Source organism: Eschrichtius robustus, chromosome 12 (assembly GCF_028021215.1).
Source record: "Eschrichtius robustus isolate mEscRob2 chromosome 12, mEscRob2.pri, whole genome shotgun sequence".
Classification (NCBI taxonomy): Eukaryota; Metazoa; Chordata; class Mammalia; order Artiodactyla; family Eschrichtiidae; genus Eschrichtius; species Eschrichtius robustus.
The window spans coordinates 101,370,201-101,385,067 of record NC_090835.1 but is presented as its reverse complement, the minus strand read 5'-3'; the positions used below and the strand labels follow the sequence as shown (position 1 = coordinate 101,385,067).

The following is a 14,867-nucleotide window of genomic DNA, read 5'->3' as shown; positions in this document are numbered from 1 at the left end:
AAGCAGATTACTCTTCATAATGTGGGTGGGCCTCATCCAATCAGTTGAAAGCCTTAAGAGCAAAGACTTTTTCCCCAAATAGAAGGAATTTGGTCTCAAGACTGCAACAGAGAAAATCCGGTCTGAGTTCTGGGCCTACTGGCCTGCCCTGTGGATTTCAGTCTCAAGAATGCAGCATTAACGCTTACCTGAGTTTCCATCCTGCTGCCCTGCAAAATTCAACTCCTTCCTGAACTTCATATTATTCTTCCCTGAATCAACCTGCCAGTCTGCCCTAAGGACTTCAGAGTTGCCAGCTCCCACAAAGATGAGAACCAAATTTTAAAATAAATCTCTCTCTCTTTCTATTGGTTTTATTGGATTCTGATTCTCTGGAGAATCCTGACTAATACATCATCTGAATTAGGATCCCTCAAAATGAGGGCTCAAGCTGGCTTGAAAAACAAATTTGCTTGGTTCATAAAGACAAAAAGAAATAAAAAGTTGGCTACACAAACTGATAGCAAAGAACTAAAGGGGTGGTGAATCTAGGTGGAAATAAAATTTTTAGGGGGTATTATTCTGTAAATGGGGATCAAAAATGAGACCTAACCTTTAGGGCTGTTATGATGTTTAAATAAGTTAATATTCACCTTATTTAGAACAGTGCTTAGGACTGTGCCAGGTACCCAGTAGGCACTCAAGAAATGCTTAATTAATATTTTTATCATCAGCATCAATCGTCAGTATCTTCGTCATTCTATGTATGTGCTTATCATCTCTGCTGATGTAATAATTAATAATTTAATCCCCATAACTACTCCATTGTGGCAGGTATTATATGTCCATTTGGCAGAAATAGCAAGGAAGGGTTAAGAAATTGGCCCAAGGTCACATAGCAAATGGTGACATCTAAGCATAAATTCAATAGAAATAATAACTGTAACGATTAGAAGACAAATATAGTCAGTGCCTTCTCCTCATAAGTACCATAAGGAGTTATTTTAATAAGTGAGAAAAAAGGATTGAGAAAAACTAAACACACACTGAGGAAAAAAACTTAATAGAATTATTCCTCGTGAATTTGAATTCACATATATACAGCAACTAGCACTTAATGTTTTGGTAAAAACTCCAGTGTGGTTCTGGCATGAATTTATATGTATTAAACTAAGAATTTGAAATTTAAGTTTTAAAGGATTACCTTTAAGTTCCTAGATTAATACACATAAGAATTTCTTACCTAAGGAGCCTAACATTCACAAGTATGAATTCCCATGCTAAGACTGAAAACACTATACTATTTGTCTTTTTTCACCTCAAAGAATTTGTTTACAACCTAAGAAACAGTCTTCAAAAAGAATGGCATATAGCCTCATAAACTAGTGAATCCAAATATACCAGATGACATGGTAGGATCCTGCAATAGTAAGTCTGTTAAATCATTTTTGCTGTTTAGGATTATAAATTCTATGTAATTATAGGAAATTGGGCCATAATTAATTCCTCCCCCCAACTTTAGCTGTATTAAATATTTGCAGCCATCAGAACTTTACATAGGTCATCAATTAATGGTTATAGTTAGAAAAACCAGGCTAGCATTTGCATGAAACCATCTCAATTAATTTATGACTAATGTTAATATAAAAGACTGGAAATAATTGGTCTCTTACCTTGGGGTCCTCCTTGCCCACTCTCATGAAACAGCGCCGTTAATCGATCACAGAGAATTCTATTATCAACTTGTAGGGGTGCTAAAAGAACATATTTATGATAACTTTCTCATCAGTTAATTTATAGATATGCAATGTAATTACAAAGAAATTATTAATCATCATGGTTATTTAGTTACTTTATAGGTCATAGACTCAAATTCTGTTCAACATGCTGTCTTGCTCTAAAAAAAACAAGCAAAAAATCCCTTTTGTAAATCAATGATAATTGGAACAATGATTTTAAAATGCATATTGCAGGGCACTTGCAATGTGATACTTCTCCAATAAAAAGGATCTCATATTCAATGGATTATGACATCTATTACACAAGAATCATTTCAGAATAAGCCATTATAGTTTCTCAAATAGAGTATATAAGCATCTGATCAAAATGAATGACTGTTTTGCACTAGCTACTCTCTCTATATCATATTTTTTACTACAGAAACAACAAATTTAATTGTTCTTAGATTCTTTTATATATGCCACTGCAGTATAATAACGCATGTAAGAACTACTGTACTCTTTTACAAGGATAAAGCAACAAGGTCATGTCACTACCAAAAAAAAATAATAATAATCATAAGAACATGGTTCTAGAAGAGGGTTTAAAGGGTCACTATGTGGATGTCCTACCATTGGATAGAGCCGAACATAAATTATGCCAAGTTGGATGACCACCCCAGTCATACAATTAGAACATAGATACATACACACATACATCAAACATGTTCTCATCCCATACATACATACATACATCAGACATGTTCCTCCCATGGGGAGGCCGATACAATGTCTGGAGCCCCATGGTGAAATATGATCTTCTGGGTTGCAAATGACCCTAAGTAATATTTGTCACTGTCACTATCTCAATAACCTCTGTAAACCGTAGAGTGCTTTGTAAACTACCAAATATGCATGGTGGTAGGCCCACAAGGAGCAATTTTAAATTGTTATTTTACAACCACACCTAGAATCGACATCAGAGAAGAGGAAATCATCCTATCACTGCACCTCTGTGGTTCAGAACTTAGATGGTGGTTCCATGTCTTCAATGAAAGAATTCAATAGTCTCTGGGTATGGAAATCTCACATGCTAGATGGATTTTATTGAAGGATGCTCATTTTAAACTTGAAGAGCTGAGATGGCATTTGTAAAGTAATAATGCTCCTCATATGCATAACACAGGCCTTAGAATGGCAGCAAACTGCTTAGAGCAGCATCAAATGAAAGCCAAGTCCTGCTTCTCTATCTGACCAGCTTGCTGTCCTTGATCAAAAATTACCTTCGCTGCCCGTCATGTTGTTAGCGGTTAAAACTTACCATTTAAATTGTAAGCTGCAAAATCTAAATGGAGCTGCATGTGTGATCTTTGTCACCTCATTTTCATGAATGGAAAAGAATATTCTGACACAAAAATTACGTACTTAATTCTAGTTCACCCTCTCCGCTGACCTCCATCCCATACTGCCTTGGGTTTATTTCCTCATCCGTCAGTGGGTCAAAGTAATTTCTGCTGTATTCATTTCCTGTGGAAAGTACATGAAGTAAGGGTCAGTGATTATTATAAGCACATGAACCAAAATGTTAATTCTGAAATCGACACCAGCACAGAAGGGCCATTTTAGCTACTTTATAAGCTTAATTTTTTTACAAGTCTTCCAGGCTTCCCTTTTTTGTAATTATCAACTTGCAAAAGGTCAGAAAAGGTAATTCAAGAAACAAGTTCATGCTATCTGTCTGTTGCTAAAAAAATTAATGGGAAAATTTTCAAATGTAGACTTTAGAAGAATAATTTGAAATTTTAATCAAATTGCTTCTAGGATATACTCAAGAAATGGACACCATTGGATTATAATGATGTTCAGAGTTCACTGATGACTCTATTTACCCACTTGTATATAATTCACAAAGTATATCATGTTGTTGTGTCCAGAATTCCAGTCAACTTAATAACATCTTAATCATGAGAAACTATAGCAAAATTTCCACATTGCTAGTTGAGTAAAAAGAAAGGAAAAAGAGAGAGGGAGGAGGGAGGGATGAAGGAAGAAAAGAAAGAAGAAAGGGAGGGAGGAAGGAAGGAAAGGAGGGAGGGAGGGAAGGAAGGAAGGGAGGAATGCAAGTGTAAGGGGCCTGTTCACAGGTCTCTTTTGTTATGTCAACTTAAGTAACACGAAGGAAAGGTACAAATGATTTAGCCAGAAATTTTATCCAAGACATCAACAATCTCAACAACACAAACCCAAAATTCTCACTTCACATTTCCCCCTTACTTTTGTCCTTATGTCGGTAACAAAACTGTAGCATCAAATATGACTTTGTAATAGAGAAAAAGATCTGTTATCAATTTTCCAAATCTAGTTTCATACTTCCTGCAGACTGAAATGTATAGCAGTCTGTTGCTAGTAATTTGCATTCAGTAAAATGTAATCTACTCTGACGATAACTCAAGTTGCCTCAAACACTACAAAAGAAATAAAGCTTCGTCAACTGAAAACAACAATAATTTTGAAAGTATTGCCCACAGGGAAGGGTTAATATTGTACATACCAAGTATACTGTGATATTCCATAATGTATTTGTTTTAGGATCAAAAATAATCCCAACAGCAGCTCCAAGACTAAATGGAATTTTGATACGAACCTAGGCTTAAAATTTATATTTCTGGACCGGCACATTTTTGCTGTCAGTCTCTGTTCTACCAATGTAGTAAGAACTGAAAATCTGCTTCACCTCTATTCTCAGTAAAGAAAAAATAAATGCGTTTCATTTTTGTTACTTTATCTGTCAACAGCTACTAGGCTGATATGAATCTTGGCAGTATGTAATCAAAGTCTTCTGTACTGCAATAACACAGTAATTCTACCCCATTCACAGTAATTGTTGTTTTTTTTCCCCTTTAACACAAAGCACTGTGATATTCTTAAGTATACCCTTTCATATGCTGGCAAAATAATTCACCTTTATTAAAGCAAAAATAGTGGTGTATTCCTTATTATAATGCCATGGCAGCACCAGTCAACTATTGGTACCCATATCCTGGAAACTACTCCAATCCAATACAAAACTCCAATTCTCTGTCTACTGAAATGACTTATTAATAAATAATGGCAAGTGAATCAAGTCCTTGGAGAATAAACAAATTTAAGTCATTTTTAACCACAGGTCTGGAGAAGCTGATCTGGCTTGTAGGTTCTCAGACCATTTCCATCCCTGTTGTCAGTTGAGAAATGAGGGTCTTGCCCAGCCGAGTGAGAAGGAGGCCTGCACACCGGGAGCCTTCCAGGCGCTACCTCCCCTAAGGGCTTGAGGCTTGCCCACTCAGCTGGAAGATGGGCCCCTTCAAGGTCTCCATACGGTTTCAAAATCTATGCAAAGTGTTCCTTCTACATTCAGTGTGGGTTGAGACACACATGTAAGTTATAAACGCCACTCCTGGAGTGATTTATTTTCTACTTTGCATTCTGGGATATGGCAAATAGCATTTTACGAGTAAAGGATTATAAGGGATCTTGAGCAACGAGGCAATCCACTGATTCTCTTTAAAAATCCTCAAATTCTATAACATTATGTATTTAGAGGATTCATATATTTTTACAATGTATTTGTATTTTATACTACATTTTACAGTTCCTTGTGTATCGTTTTACATATGTAATATTATACTTGCTGTCGTCTGTCTCTTACTCTAAAATACAAGCTCCATGAGGGTAAAAACATAATCTCTGTGCCTAGAATTGTGCCTGGCACACAGAGGTACTCATAATATTATCTGAAATCATTCGTTAGGTAAACCATTTTTGGAAACTTTTTGTAATACCCAAATCCTTCCATTGTCTAGATGTTGTTTCTTGATTAAAATCAGCCAAAATTTATCACCTTTTTATCGCACTTTATTCCTCTCGTCCTTTCTGTTCCCCATCCCCTCTCTGTTTTCCTTCAAGACCCCCTTGCCTTTGTTGTTTAATTGAGTCCTTCTAGGAACCAAACACTATGTCTGGATTTTAAGGACAAACAGAAAACAGTGGCTCTGCCTTCAGAGCTAACGTTCAATCCAGTGTGATTTAATATCATGTAAGGGGCAGAGTTCTGTTCGAGTGTGTGGTAGGAGCACCTAGCCTATACTGGGGACTTCAAAGACTTCCTGGAGAAATTATCACCTGAAGTAAGTTTAAAATGTGATTAGGAATTAGCCATATCAAAAATAAAGGGGAAAGGAATTTTTATTGGATGGAGAAGCATAGGCAAAGGAAAAAAGACACAAAAGCATAAAGACATGGGAAGCATGTTTTGTTAGTGGATACTCCCCAATTATTCCCTGCCTCCCAAAGTTACAATATAATAAAGTAAGTAATGGAATCCAAACTTCCTCAGTGGTCCCAGAGTTGAGTTTTTAACTGATGTTTTTGCTCGAATTATTATTAAGTCGTACAGGGTCACTTTATGCTGATAAGATGTTTCAGATCCATTCAATTATTTAAGGTGTATTTACTGAGTGCTTATTGTGTGAATATATCAGCAAAACAAACATTCAAAAATCCCTCCCCTCACAGAGCTTACATTCTGTGAGTGGAAGAATAAAAGCAAACAAATATGTATGTTTTACAGTTTATGAGATGGTACTACATGACGCGGGGGAAAAATAGAGCCAGATAAAGATGATTTGGCATCCCAGGGAGGGGTGGGGCTGCATCTCTTGCATATACCTTTGTTTCAAACTAGGAATGACATGCAGGATTAAATCACTATGTTCTCAGCACTACTGAGATAGTGAAGTGGTAATGTAATATTTATAATTTATTATTTATAGCATTACTATTTTGCCAATTTCTTGCTATAACATAAATCAGCTTATGAATTAGATAAGAACCTACTCTTATTAAATATTAAAATAACTCTTCCTTTCTATCGTTGTATCTTGCCTTGATAGGCCAATAACCTAAATATAGTAGGCAGAGTTTAAGATGGGAAAGCACGTGGAACCTATGAGCAGTTTGGAAACTACAGACTTCATCTTAACAATAGTTCCTTTGCTCGTGTTTCATTGGATAGGTCAAGATTTAATAAAGTGAGATGGTTTTAGGAGAGGATATATATTACCAGAAGGTAGGTTACTAATAGGATAAATTCCTAAAAGTGCCCTAATCATTCAGAATATGCTTTTGGATATATCTAAAATCATCTCACAGGAAAATTAACAGACCCACTGAGAAACTCAAGGTAGGGCATTTAGCAATATACATACAACAGGTTTTAATATGGCTGACATTTAACTGCTTGTTACATTCAGATGAATAATCTGACAATTGCCTATATACATATATCTATGGTTCTACATTGAAGCAATTGGGCATGATACATAAATTAATAAATCAGTAAATTGGTCTTTATACTCTCAATACTCTACTTTTGTTTCTAACTTCTGAGAATTGGCTGTTCAACGTTTAGAATCAGCCTCAGTTAGTGCATTTCTTGGGCTATTTTTACTGATTGGGGGAGGAAGGCGCATGTACTTGCCTCTGCCCTTCCACAGATATCAGGTTTTCCTACCCTTTAACTCAGAGCAGCATGGAATGTAATCAGGGCTTTTACTTAAATTACACCGTACGTGAACTTTGGTCAGGAAATCCTCCAGGGTGCACCCATGCAGTTCCTTGGGGGCTATAATAGTGAGAATGAAATTGCCCACCAGAGGAAGGTTAGTGTGAATCATGGGAAGCGTCTTGACTCAACGAGGCAACCACTTCCTTTCAAATCAGCCCCATTAGCTCCAGAGAGAGAAGCTCTGAATGTCTCTATCCATTTTTGGATTGGTTTATTGGTTCCATTCTCGTCCTCTTCCTGTGACTCCACCTGCTTCAACTCAGCTTTTTATCACCAATCATCAGGTTTTTTATAATATTCTGTAAGTTAAATAAACACAAGGCCTGCATGTAAACTAAATAACTAAACAAGTTACATTCTATGATTTACAGCCGTGCACCAAAATTTTACAAACTAGGATATTCTGAACATTATTCCTTTTAAAGGCATGAAGCCTAGAGATCTATAATTAAATTTGATTCCCATGAACTTTATAAATAAATTTGGGAAAACTTTCTACTTTCCCCACTTTGAAAATCTAATACCAAGGTCTCAGGTTTAAATGTTCAGGCAGTTTATATATGTGTATGAAACAGAAATGTGGAAATCAAGAGGTTGCAATAAACGGCAAGTTAGTGGGAACTATGTCAAACTCAAACATGCTCCATCTTACTAAATCCACTCAAATACTATTTTTATAAGATTGATTTACAAACATTTTTTAAATTAATGGCAACAAAAGATACAAGGCTACTTTTTAATATGACAATTACCTTAAACCAAAGAATGATTACCTTAAACCAAAATTTCATTATACTAAGTATCAAAACAAAACTATAACAGAACGCAAACAAACCAAAATAAACCTAAGGATAAAAACTCATACTATGACTTAGATGTCCACTATCAATATTATTATCCAATATTCTCTTAGAAATCTTAGTCAAAGTAATTAGAACAGAAATAAAGAGGAACATGAGCTAAAAAAGTATTGAAAATAATTATATTTTGTGTAAATATTATTTGAAGGAAATGTTTTCATACCATGAATGCATGAGAGATTTGATTGAAAAACCTTTAGAACAAAGACAATAATTTGCAAAGTATTTGAATAATACCCTGAAAACAACAAGATAATCTTTAAGAATCATTGATTTTTTAAAATACCAACAATAGCCACTTAGGAGATATAATGATTAAATAGAAAACCAACACCCATCATAAAGCTCCAGATAACTCTCAAAATTAATTTATTTCTATTAGATTTTCATAGGAATCCCTAGGTAGTCATCAAGAGTATTCATCTTACCCAGAAACTCAAACTGAAAGGCATGAGGTTTTAACCACAGAGTTAAAAACAGCAAATGAATACCATTTCTGTTTTCTTCTTTATAGAAAGGCTAACCTGTGAAAATGGCTCCACTGCTCACACTATATTCAAAAACTGGTGCTCTGTTGGACAAATTAGCTTTCTCCACTGCTTATTCTTACTTCTTTTCCAAATCTTGTGGGTATTCGAGATTATCAGTGATTTGAAAACCTAAATAGGGTAATAATAGTCAAAGTTTGCTAACAAGTACTAATTAATTGAGCCATATTCTTTCTTCCCCTAAGGTTCTCCCTCATGGTAAATTACCAGGCATTTTAACTTTCAAACCACTGGAGTGCTGTCGAGTGCATAATTGCTGCAGGGCTCATCTGACGTACCCCAAGGCATTAATGCATCATGTGTTCCTCCGGACCTCAAATCCTCAGAGTTAAAGCGGGTCCCTAAGCACCTAACTTCTAAACAGGAAGATCTTTCCATTACTTAAGTAATAATGATAATTCAAAGGTTAAGTATAAATATATTGTTTTTTATGCATATTTAAAAGTCCTACAAAAGCAATGTCAAAGTAGGTGTGTTTTTTTCTTTCTAGTTGAAGCCAGGCACCATTGTCCTACTTGCCCATAAATTTATGTATACAGTTTAGAATACTGCCTTTCAATTAGGAAGGACCTGATATTAGACATCAGTCACCCCCTAATATTTCTGATTGTGCCCTCATTCATTTAATAACTATGCCTTCCCCCCTGCATCTATTGTTACTTATATCCATGTATTGTACTTAAGGGTTCATTCAGGTAGCAATATTTTCATCACACTGTAGCACACTTCAGTATGAAAGCAATCAATATATTGGATTATTAGATTTAGTTTAAACAATATTGATTAATAATACTTTCTCTTTAAAAATCTGGTAACTTATAGACAGCTAAACTCTATCTCATAAAGCAAAGGGTTCAGGTCTTCCCATGGGTCTTTTTTTATAAGGCTTTTGGTCAATCAATCTGATGAAGGCTAAGGAAAATCTTATTTTCTATTAAATCTCTTTAATAGAAAACAAAAAATATCTGAAAGAAACTCTAAATGGAATTTTTCGGAGATTAAGGACTGACGTATGCTAAAAACATGTATAAGGTCATGAAATGTTTATGTAAGATCATAAGAAACTTTTCTAGTAAAATTGTTCTTAAAATGGAAATGCAACTATTGAACTCCAGTCAACATGGTGGCCTTGTAAACTTTGAAATTATGCAGAATTTCATTGATATAGTGCAACTTATTCTGGAAGCAAAAAAAAATCTTTTAGAAAATTTCACCCACCTAGAGGGGTGGGATAGGGAGGGTGGGAGGGAGACGCAAGAGGGAGGGGATATGCGGATATAAGTACATGTATAGCTGATTCACTTTGTTGTACAGCAGAGACTAACACAACAGTGTAAAGCAATTACACTCCAATAAAGATGTTAAAAAAAAATGAAAATTTCACCAAATATTTAGGAGGTATAGGTAAACAATTTAGTAACCTGTCCAACTGCTAAGAGACTGATTGCATCACTAATGTATCAGAAAACAAGTCTTTCTCTCAGTTCTTTTACTGTGCAGCTGTTTATATTAGGAGACTCATTGGACTTCTGTAATATCAGCTATATGATCTCTACTTCTAGCATTTCTATGATTCTAAGATTCTTAACAATACTTTTTACCACTATACAGATTCCTGTGCTCACATTTTTATTTTGAAGGTACATAAATTTCACTGGCACATAAACAAATCCAGTGGTTTAAATGTATGAATCTATCATCAATGAACTGGAATCATAAAGTAGTATCTCTGAATATTAAAATAATTCTTATAAAAATTCTTTCCCCAACCAATGACTTATGACAGATTTTATAAAGTATTATTTTACAAAGAGTCATACATTGGGGGTTTCACAAAAATTTGAAGAGAAGATAGAAAAGTGACTGTGCTCAACAGCTGGTAAACTGTTACCCATGGTTTCAATTTTAGCATTAACAGAAACAGGAAAAGACAACATCAGTAGACATTCTGCTGATTTCCTGGGCAAATCTGTGTGATTATCTGGAGGTGGGCAGTTCCTTCTGAGAAGAAAACTAATTAAACTTTTCTTACGCTGTTGAAATTCCCAAAACTCAAATATTTGATTAAAATGCTCCTTTCCCAATGGGACAAATATTATTCTAGAACTCTGGTACTCCATTTAGGAAAAAAAAAAAGGAGGGGGTGGGGTAGGATAGTAAACTTAAATTGATTTGTATAATCTGACCAAATATTTCACCCATCTTGTATCTACATAAAGTATTTCTTTATTTCTGTAGGAAGGATGCTTTCCTGAGTGTATATTTTTAGGCTTCCAAGTCAATGAAGGAGGTTCAGATCACTTAGGAGCCAAACGGTATCTAAAAACACAAATCCAGGTCAGTTCATAAACCTAAAGCAAATGATTTTCCTATATATTTCTTTTTCTTAATAATATTTGAAATGTCCCAAATCAAAAAGTATTTTTAAATGTACTATATATTTCATATAACATCTTTTTTCCATCTTAAGGGGCAAATGAGAACAATATAAACGGTTTTATACAATATCACTTCTGAAATAATCTAGGCTATGTGCACTAGGGGGAAAAACAATTCTCATCACATATTTGCTCTGACAATTTGAATTATGCCCTTAACATGTACCCTTACATGTCATTTTTATTATAAATTTTTGTGCATGTGTATTTCTAATGGCCACACCAATCTGAAGATAGATTTAGGGTCACGATTACAACCCTAATTTAGGATTTCTCTAGCTCAGGCACAGCTATTATGATCTCCTACCCTTAATTCAAACCACCCCTCATTTCTTTGGAGAGGATATAAGTCCTTTGATCACAGACGCTGAAACTCATTCCTCTCTGCTTCTTTTGGAACATCTGCCATTTTCTTTCTCTAAGCCTGAGGCTTCTGCTTTGCTGCCTGCTGTCAAGGTTTCTACACTGTGGTCTTCAGACCACATCCATCATGAAATCAGTGGTGGCACCTCCACCCCACACAGCAGCAGGGAAAGTACTTCCTGTCAATCCCACAGCTGCTGCTGGGGCCACCTCAAGTGACCACTGTCACTTCCAATACTGATTCCTGCTGGTACCCATTATAGGTTATCCCAAGTTCTATCCAACATCTTCTCAGGTTCTTATCAAACCTTGAACTCACGCCTCTGTCCATCTCACTTTCCATTGGCAATGCCAACTGGAGGGATACACGTCATCTCTACCCACGTGGCTTCCCTCCATGTCACACGGGTTAGCAGGTAGAGCTCCTAGGTCCCCAGCGACTGACAGAGATCCCAGTTTTTATTCCAAGCCCCTCTCCCCAAGACCCAGGAATAAATGCCTGAGGATTACACCATGGGACAATATGATTGGCAAACACTAGACTGTACTCAAAACTAGTTTTCTTCTCTGGCCCTGAGTCTTCGAATAAGATCAAGATCATGTGCCTGTCTCTTTCCTTAGAATTAGTCCTTTGCCAGGAACATTCTTAGTCTTTTTTCAAAATGGAAATGCAACAAATGAACCAGTCAAACTGCAGGTAAAGAGAGCTTAGCAAAGTTTAAATTGAATATGGAATTTCATTGCATCAGTGTAACTTCTTATTCTGATGGCCAGGGAGTATTTTTGTAAATGTCACCCAATATTTAAAGGGAACTAGGTTTAAAAAAAAAAAAAAATTTCTGTCCAGCTGCTAAAATACTGACCACATCACTGAAGCATCAGAAAACCTAAATTTTTATAGGTTTTTTACACTAAAAAGTTATGTTCATTTTAGGCCACTTTAAACCACAAATCCTCAGACGTGCTCAGTCCTAGGCTGAACACAGTTTAATCAACTAAACTGAGATCACAGTTATGTTCATATGGTACACACACACACACACACACACACACACTTATTTTTTCTTGATTTACCCATACTTCTAGAGTCATTCAATCTGAGAAATGTTATTTATGAAATTGATGTAAAAATCTTGTATGAGAAAACATTGCTTTTTTGAGAGTGCCTGTTTAATCTGGATTAATCAACTAAAATCTCAAGAGTTGCCCTCAGTGTGACTTTGCTGGTGTAACACGCTTCATGACACAGAGAACCACCATGTCTGTTGTGTTCACTTTTGCATCTCCTGTATCTAACATAGTGCTTGGGAAATAGATGTTTGATCCATATGTTTTCAGTAAATGAGGAAGAGGAAATGGAGAAATACATAAAGTATTTTGGGATTATATATATATATATATATAACTCCTAAGCAAAATATTGTATAAATTTTATATCCAACTAATCACACATATACCACTTCCATTTTTTAATTGTACTGATGTTATGAACAATAGGATATGATCAGGAAAGAATCCAAGACTGAGGAGCTGTACGGGACGTTTATCAGATGTGTGTCTGGTTGATTTGTTTTGCTGTCGTGCATCCATTTCCCCTCCCTAATAACATCACAATTTCCTAGTTCCCAGTGTGTATAGTCTTGATGGTTCAGTAACTCCAGATTCCTGTCTCCAATGACAGAAGCCAGGAAGGGCTGACAGAACCTACTTCCCCTACCTGTGACAAAGCCAAGGAGCTGGCAAGTGACCTAAGCGTGGTCAATCAAATGCTCTCCCCTACGATTTTGGGTGAGGGAAGCAAGGATGGAAAGAACACTTGAAATAACCTCTGAAAATTAGAGATTAAAAGGAAAAAACTTCCCAAGTGCAATTAAATCGCTCACCATCATTTGAACTGTTTTACTATGCACTTCCATAATTATTTATTTCTTATCTAAAGCCTTTCCATGGCTCCTTCTCACATCTGTCCCATGTTTCATTTTACTGTCATTTAGAATTCAGTCATTCATGACTTTGAGTGCCACTATGTTATAGATTCAGATTATTAAATACGCCCTTTCGACCTACCCAGCCCTCAAGCCCTTGTTATGTTTAGAACCTAAGTCCATTCCTCTGTCTTTTGAAATTCTAATTAGTTGTGGGTTCTCTGTCGCTCTCCCTTTTCAAGTGCTGTAATTCTGAATTTCCCTTCCTCATCAGGTTAATCATCATCAGGCCAGGCCATGGCTGGCAGTGAGTGAAGTGGATGAGCTGGGGTCAGAGAAGCAGTCTGAGTTCCGGGCAAGATGGAGCAGAGGACATGTGGCCAAGAATGATCACATGTGAGTTATTCCTCCTGAAATTTACAAAACAGGGGATTGAATGCTTTTGCTAAGTGTCTACCTACAAATTAAAGGCAATGGGAATGGAAAGAAGGTCTTGAGCAGAGCCTAGGTGACTTTCTTTAGAAGTGAGGACCTGAGGCAGAGCGTGTGAAAGAGACCTGGCGGGAAGCAGGAAGAACTGAGGCTTTCGTTGTGTTTTTTCTCGTTCACACCTTGTAAAAATGACTGATAACAACGTACAGTGTCAGGTCTGTAGCACACTGCCATTTCTCTGGAGAACCTTTAGACAAATAAGCTTCTAAGAATGCTTTAACACTGGAGTGTTCAGGAGGGATTTGAGGGTACCCTCCAAGTGATCTTAAAATCAGACCACTCAGTAGTTCCTTATTTTGCTTGTTCCTAAAGATCAGTGTGTATTTATTTCAATCACATTTTTCCTCTACTAAAGGACTCAATCCATCACAAATTTGAAGTCTTTTTATTCCAAAGTTTGTTGTTAGAAAATCCCTCTCCTCGACATTTCCTTCATAATTTAAATCGCTATCTATCCAACAATTTTACATTTCTGTGAAATAATTTGGGTAAGTAAAGTAGCATTGGTATTCTGCCATTACTTACCATTCCTTTTTTTTTTTTTAAAGCATCTAAAAGGTAGAAGTGTATTGGATACTTACTTATAGGATGAAAAAGGTGGAAATGTGTTTGATATTTACTTATAGGATGAAAAAGGTGGAAATGTGTTTGATATTTACTTATAGGATGAGAATTTGTGCTCATTGTTATAATATTGTGGGGGGAAATGTAGTTACTCTATTTTACTTAAGTCATCACATTGGCAGATGATATAAATGTTCTTTTTTATTGTATTAGCAAGAAACATTGTGTTCTACAATACCTAACAGTTTCTAAATTCAGGTATTTCAAGTATTATTCCTTGTTCACAGACCATAAAATTGCACATCTCATTTGCAATTGAATTTTTTTTGGAGGCTCTCCCAAAGGCAGGTGAGCAGGGTGGGTTTAGGTAGAGAT

General features: G+C 35.9%; 1 protein-coding gene across 1 annotated transcript in view; it reads right to left on the bottom strand.

The window, feature by feature from the left end:
- Positions 1–14,867, bottom strand: part of LOC137774129 (uncharacterized) — a gene marked incomplete at its 5' end in the record, with an annotated part of 281,651 nt that overhangs the window by 263,083 nt on the left and 3,701 nt on the right. The window contains 2 exon segments of the mRNA XM_068559236.1: positions 1,653–1,721; positions 3,138–3,224. Of these exon segments, the coding sequence (XP_068415337.1) occupies positions 1,653–1,721; positions 3,138–3,224 (156 nt within the window).